At 36.2% G+C, this 7,054-nt stretch overlaps 1 protein-coding gene across 1 annotated transcript; it reads right to left on the bottom strand.

Annotated features, from left to right (window-relative positions):
• Positions 1–635: 635 nt before the first annotated feature.
• LOC133531333 (zinc finger protein 90-like) lies at positions 636–7,045 on the bottom strand. Its single transcript, XM_061869476.1, has 3 exons — positions 6,159–7,045; positions 3,969–4,136; positions 636–1,620 (listed from the first exon to the last, which is right to left on the bottom strand). Exons 1-3 carry the CDS (start codon positions 6,715–6,717, stop codon positions 896–898), a joined length of 1,452 nt encoding a protein of 483 aa, XP_061725460.1. The 5' UTR covers positions 6,718–7,045; the 3' UTR covers positions 636–895.
• Positions 7,046–7,054: the final 9 nt, after the last annotated feature.

Raw genomic sequence — 7,054 nt, 5'->3', positions numbered from 1 at the left:
ACTGTTCAATTGTTCATAATAACTATACTCAGGTTCAGGTTATTATCAGCAAAAAAAAATCTAGGCGTCGAACAAGTATTTCTTACAATTACTTTAAAATATTAACTCTTAATATTGGGTAGTAGGTTTTGAATTACGTAGCCAGTCATTGAATTAGGGGGGGGGGGGGGCAAAGTTCATATGGCCGGAGGCCTAGTGAAGGCGGGAGGGGGGGGGGGGGGGGATTTTCATGTAAAATGTTGCTAAGACGAAACCATAAGGCTCGCACTGTGAAAAACTTATCAGATCTCATGTAGAGCCAAGCTTCTACCTTTACAAACTACACGTTAGTTTAAATATGTAGCTTGGCCAGTTCGTTACAAGAACTATTGTAGGCACCTGTAACAAAAAAGTAATTAAGTCAATAAATTTTTCACCTTACGTCCATGTGACGGTAGCGAAACAGGCATACCGGACCGCGACCTTGGACCGGTCAGCATCTATCTTTCTCACTCTTATTTACAGCTGCGTCCATAACGGACGTACGGCCGACCTTCCATTCGATCAATCAGGCCTCGGACCGGATAAAGGTTCAGGTACGCCCGTCTGTTAAAGCTTTTATACTGAACAATTGAAAATCAAACACAACCAAACTGCGCTATTTATATTTACGCTTTAGTATCAACTTTATTTATTTTTATTACATAAAATTAGATTTTTAAGTAAATACAATAAATCATAATAATTGAAGCATTTCAATAATTTCATTCTGGAGTTTTAACCTAAAAACGTGCAAACACACGAAGTACTCTAAACTATAGGCACATTTGTAAGGTTTATCTTTGGTGTGCACCCATGCACAAATGGAATTGATGAGTTTCATTTTTGGCATTGTCCATACTATGCATTGTATGCATCATATTTTTTGTCTCCTTCTTGTTTTTCTTTTTTTCCCGTTACTAATTTGTGCGAAGGCGCCATGCATCATATTTTTGTGAATTTCCAAAAGGGTTTCGCTGGCACCATCGTAATAGCATTGATCACACTTGTATGGTTTCTCAACAATGTGCATCGTTTTATGAACTTGTAAATTTTCTTTGATTTTAGTAGTAAAATCACATTGCTCACATTTGTAAGGAATATAATTGGCATGCATCTTTTTGTGAGAGTGGAATATATCTTCCCGGACAGTAGCAAACTTGCATTGGTCGCATTTGTAGACCTTTTCACTCCCGTGCACGGTATTCACGTGGACTTCCAATTCATATTTGCGAGCGTGAGCATAATCGCATTTATCACAGTTGTATGGTTTCTCACCAATGTGTGTCTTTTTATGAACTTGTAAATAAAATTCGATGTTAGTAGCAAAATCACATTCATCACATTTGTAAGGAATATTTTTGGTATGCATCTTTTTATGACATTGTAATATATCTTCCCGGAGAGTAGCAAACTTGCATTGATCGCATTGGTAGGGTTTCTTTTGACTGTTTTTTCTCTGTTTGTGTTTCCACATCTTCTCATTAGCGTGGGCGATGTTTTTATGAACTCTTATATAATGTTTATGGACACTAGTAAAGTCACAAGATTGACATCTGTATAGCTCCTCGTCGCCATCTTCCTCGCTACGCGGAGAATATTCTGTAAGATCAAAATTATATATATAATCACAAGTATTAGACAGAAAAATTCCAGGGAGCAGAACGTGCCAATCGTTAACGCTCCGTTGCGAACGAAAAGCAACTGTCACTGTCACACTCATATTGAAGTGATAGAGTGAGATAACTACGCTAAGGAGCGTTAATTGGCACGTTTGCTAAGCACCCTAGTAAAGAATGTCCACGATAAAAAGTGGTCATGCGTTATCTGGTAATATCTTTTTACCAAAAACACCATACTATATATAAGTTTTTTGTAAAAAAAAAATTATGATACAAGCTTTTATCGCTGAATGTACTTTTTTTAACAAGTAACTAATATACTAGTATATCATTCGTCGTAGTCGAAATCATTCAAACACAATCACGTCGTTGTTTTATCACAAAGTTCCCATGACCGCCTCCTGTCTCCATCATCAGATCAGCTCGATGGTACCATAATATTGCATTGTCAACCAACTTACATGTGTATGTGAAGTTTCAGCTTAATCGAATATTGGGAAGTGGGTCAAATTAAACTTGCAAGATTTGACCCAAAGAAACACATTGTAAATTGTGCCACTAATTCATAGCAAGTTTAATTTTAACATACTGACTTTTATAGTTTATGTTAAAAATATTTAATTTAATTAATTTAATAGACGTTTAAAATAATTTTACACAATTTTCAATCATGGCTGAATGCCGGATAGGTCTTTGCCTTCGATGACTAACCTGTCAAAAATGTTTGCGGACGAATGTTTGTTTGTATTTCGCTGAAAATGTAGTTTTTTCTTCGCAAGTGAGATCAAAAACATTGTGTGTAACTCCAGGGGTAAGAATATTGCAAACTCGACTTCGTTTGCAAAATTTCACTTACCCCCCTCGTTGCACAATGTACTATTATGTAATTTGATATAACAATAATAAATAAAGGCTTTTTGAAAACTCTCATTCATTTAAAAGATTTACCGTATTATCCATGACCACTCTTTTTATCGTGGAGTCTTTAGGCATATTTATGTATGTATGACATTTTTAAATGTGACACATGGGCCGATTTTTTACAAGTTTTTATTTAACTTGCCCTGTTAGTATGTTAGTGGGTTTGATAGTGTGGGTCAAATCTTGAAAGCTAAATTTGGCCCACTTCCCGATTTCCGATTGAGCTGAAAGTTTGCATATACGTAAGTTGGGTGACAATGAAATATTATGATACCATCGAGCTGATTTGATGATGGAGACGGGAGTTGGACATAGGAACGCTGTGATGAAACAACGCAACTTAATTGTGTTTGGGGGTGTTTAGAATTGTCTCGGCTGCGGTAAGAAGAGTACAGCCAGCGATAGAAACTTGTACCACAGAATAAACAATAGTACTACTGTACAGAAATGACACTTCCTATAAAATCGAAGTTTGATAGCGATTCAGGGACAAATTATGTTGTCCCTTTCTAAGGTATGGCACTCCCTTTCTGCCATTTATGTTTCATTAGGTTTGGATAAAATTTGGCTGGTTTGAAGAGCTCCTCTCCTGAGTGAAAAAAATACGAAAAAAACCGGACAAGTACTAGTCGGACACGCCCACCGAGGGTACTGTACAAATTTAACATTTTCTAAACAAAATTATAGTTTTCAGATTTTTCCTTGTACTTGTACGATATTACTTGCCAAATTTCATAGTTCTAGGTCAACGGAAAGTATCTTATAGATTTAGATTCCCTTGAGACTGTCGAAATATACGTTTATTGCGGCATATTTTACTTTAATTTATTTAATTCAGACTAAAAAATTGTTAGTATTACTTAAACTATAAATGGCCGTATCTTTTTTACGCGATTTTTGCACAGTTTCAAGGGACTGTAGACTATGAGTTTAAGGTGTTAATTTCATCTCGAAATCTCCACGCTTTCCCGAGATAAACGGTCTTGACCAGCAGACAGACGGACGGCTGGACGGACAATAAAGTGACCCTATAAGGGTTCGGTTTTTTCTTTTTGAGATACGGAACCCTAAAAAAATCTGTAATTTACTTTTTCGTAACTCAGTGGAAGATTTTTTTAGGGCATTCGGTGAAATTACGCTAATTTACAATACGGATCGGATATGATGGTCGTTCTTGTCTACGTGACAACGTGATAAAACGGTGTTCATCACTTTCTGTGCCACAGTGTTAGAAAGCGACGGTTATTTTATCACGTGTTTAAAGCCATCCATAATACGCCTGCACAACAAGGAACTCTATCTATCCACCAAATATTACCAAAACCTAACGAAAAAAAATACAAAAATAAAATATCGGCTCAAATGGGGGTTATAATTAAACTGAAATTAATTTAATATTCAACTTACCTTCGTCTGCTGTTGTATCATTTTCTTGTTGAATTAGACACAATTGGAACCTGTATGTGTTGCCTCCGATACTGCACAAACAGCGCTCCATGTCTACGTGCATGCGCTCCAGTCTGACAGTGCAGCTGCTCTGTGGTATAGGAGTCATCATGGCTAAGTTAAATGATGCTGTAACAAGTATATAATATATTTATAATAAGTGAGTAAGTATGCTGTAACCATGACCAATATATCTAATAATAAATAAATAAATATTTAAGGATAATCTTACACAGATCAACCTAGCCCCAACCTACGCAAAGCTTGTACGATTTTCCGCTAATATTATAACTAACCGGAACTCAATTTTTAACTCCTATGCTTACTCTGGTTATAATATTAGCTGAAAATCTTTGAGCATTAGACTTTTGTCTGTTTTGTTTGCCGCGACATCTATAGTCAAGTAGCAGTACTTACAAAGAGTTCTGCTACTTGACGCTAGATGTAGACTACGAAAATAATAGTATTTTTGGTAACAAAACCATTGTATGGAGTGAACACTTTGTTCTTCTTAATTCTCTTTGACTATGGGTACTAGGCAACAATATACATACTTATATAGATAAATAAATACTTAGATACATAGAAAACACCCATGACTCAGGAACAAATATTTGTGCCCATCACACAAGGATTTAGATCCGGGACCATGCCACCTATTTGCTGTTTAACTTGTTTGAAATAAATAAAATCATTGACACATTAAAAGAGATGGAGGCCCAGTACCAAAGAAATATATCAAAATATATGGAGCAAACTGATATTAAATAATACATTCTATTAGATGCTAATAACGCTTCTTTATAATTTAACCTTTGGTATGCTTAGGAGCAGATCTCATCCATATATATTCAACCAAATTCAACTTAAACATGAAGATGTCATGGTTGCTAAATATATGGCAAATTTTTGACAGGTACATACAAAAGGTTAAGTCAAGTAAAGTATTACATACACAAGTAACCATCAAAAATATTTTAGACACACTTTTACTGCCAACTGCACTTTCTCTTTTTTGTATGTCTATCAATTATTTCCCGAGACCTTTCAAATGAGCCTAAACTCAATGTGTTTATGTTTTCTCATCAAAGAGTTCCTTTGGCTACCTTCCGTTTGCATATCAGATCAGCTCCATGTTAGCATACTATTGCATTTTCATAAAGAAATACGGAAGTATACCAAATTTCAGCTCAAACAGACACCAAGAAATGTTTCAAATTTAAGTTACAAGATTTGAAGCACATATATATATGTTGATTTATACAAAGAAGATACGTAGTGAAGCTAAATAAAAGTGTGTAATAAAAAAGTGTGTAAAAAAAGTAAACATAATGCATAAAACTTTAAGTGTCAAACTTGCAAATGCATGTTTCATAACATTGAATACTTTATAGGTTCATGACGTTTTCGTATGTTGATCATTGTATAAACGTCAAAATGAATAACAAGTGAATGTAGTTGCTCTAGGTATACAAATTATTTAAATATTATTTCTTTTTAAGAAATATAATGTATATATTTTATTAATAACTATGAAATCTGCAACTGCCATGCAGGAACATACTATTTTAGAATAACTTACATACAGATTAAATAAATATATTCTTTTTAATTGAATTATTTTCTTTTTGATCTACATATACTTTTGAAACTTTCTTTTTTTTTGCAATGTAATATAAGCATACAGGTATATATAGCCTTTCCGCTTTACTACAGTCAATCACAATTGGCTTGGCTTAAAAGCATTGGTATCTCAAGCTATGATAGTGACCCGATCAACTATGCAACTTCAGAGGTGTTACATGCGTGTTGCCAACCCCTTATAATCCTGTACACTCATTTTTTAAAAACCCCATGCTGTAGTTTTTTCTTGTTGTTTTGCTATTATATGCACATTTTTTCTCAGATTATTTTGTCATGTTTGACAGTTGTCATTGTCGATGAGACTGGGAGCAAAAGTCATGCCCAAGCTGTTCGGGCATAACTTTTGTGGCGTCATTTTTTCCGGCTGATTGTGAATCCAGTTAATTATACTATATTAATGAATTAAATCATTTTGGAAGAGAAAAATTATTCCCACTACTTTTGATGTTAGAAAAAACCTAAACTTAAACAACCAGGGTGTATTGAACAGAATAAAAACTGAATTACCTCTATGGTATGCTTCTGGGCCCACCACCAGTCCATCTTGTACCTCATGCTTAAGGTACAGTTCTGCCTGCTCTGACACCGTGCTCATGCTACACACACTCTCCTCGCTCTCCGGCTCAGTGTCCTTCACCAAATGGTCTATCTGACTGGTGTTTGCACTCTCATACTCGAAGTCAGTCAGCATAGATGCTTCATTATCACCACACATGTTTTCAGCCTCTGCCTTAAGTGCTGCCTTCACTGCAGGGTCTATGTGACTGTACAAGCTGGCTTGAGTTGCTGGTTCGCTGTCAGACATGTCCTTGGGTTCTGCCTTAACCTCTGCTTCTACTGCATGGTCTATGTGCCCTGCCTGTGCGCTCTCAGGCTGCTCTTGATTCAAGTACAAGTCTGCCCTGGCTGTCTCGCTTATAACACACATGTTCTCCACAGGTTCTGATTTAACCTCTGATTTCACATTTTCTGTGAGTTCCTGCTCTTGCTTCGTGTGCAGGCCAGCCACGCCGCCAAACACGGGCTCCAACTCTACCCACACATACTTTGCGTCCTTCACCGACATCGCTTGCTGAATAGACGCTGAAATATGCTGTATGTCAACGTGTTTTGATACACGCTCACTGCCAATGTTCACGATGCATTGCTGCTCTCTCTATCTGAGAGGAGTTTCATGATAAGCTGATTGCCTATAGGAGACTTCTAATTTGCCTCTGCGTAATCGAAGTTGATAGTCGGAGGACGCTTTAGTTACTACTAAATAGTGCAATGCAATGGAGTGTGCCACGTTTGCCAAAATAACGACTATTGAATAAAGAAAAACAAAATATTAATTCTCGCAACGCTCGCAACATTTGGCAGTTTTGGCATTTGCTTGACAATCGACAGCGACATTTTGATTT

Source organism: Cydia pomonella, chromosome 25 (assembly GCF_033807575.1).
Source record: "Cydia pomonella isolate Wapato2018A chromosome 25, ilCydPomo1, whole genome shotgun sequence".
Taxonomy (NCBI): domain Eukaryota; kingdom Metazoa; phylum Arthropoda; class Insecta; order Lepidoptera; family Tortricidae; genus Cydia; species Cydia pomonella.
Note: the sequence above shows the minus strand (reverse complement) of the source record. Positions and strands in the feature narration are given on the sequence as shown.

Bases quoted from the DNA above. Each gene is read 5' to 3' on its own strand.
- LOC133531333 (XM_061869476.1), bottom strand. From the start codon at position 6,717: ATGTCGGTGAAGGACGCAAAGTATGTGTGGGTAGAGTTGGAGCCCGTG. The intron at 4,137-6,158 runs GTAATTCAGTTT...TACTTGTTACAG, and splicing joins CCCAGAAGCATACCATAGAG to CATCATTTAACTTAGCCATG. The intron at 1,621-3,968 runs GTAAGTTGAATA...TTGATCTTACAG, and splicing joins TGATACAACAGCAGACGAAG to AATATTCTCCGCGTAGCGAG.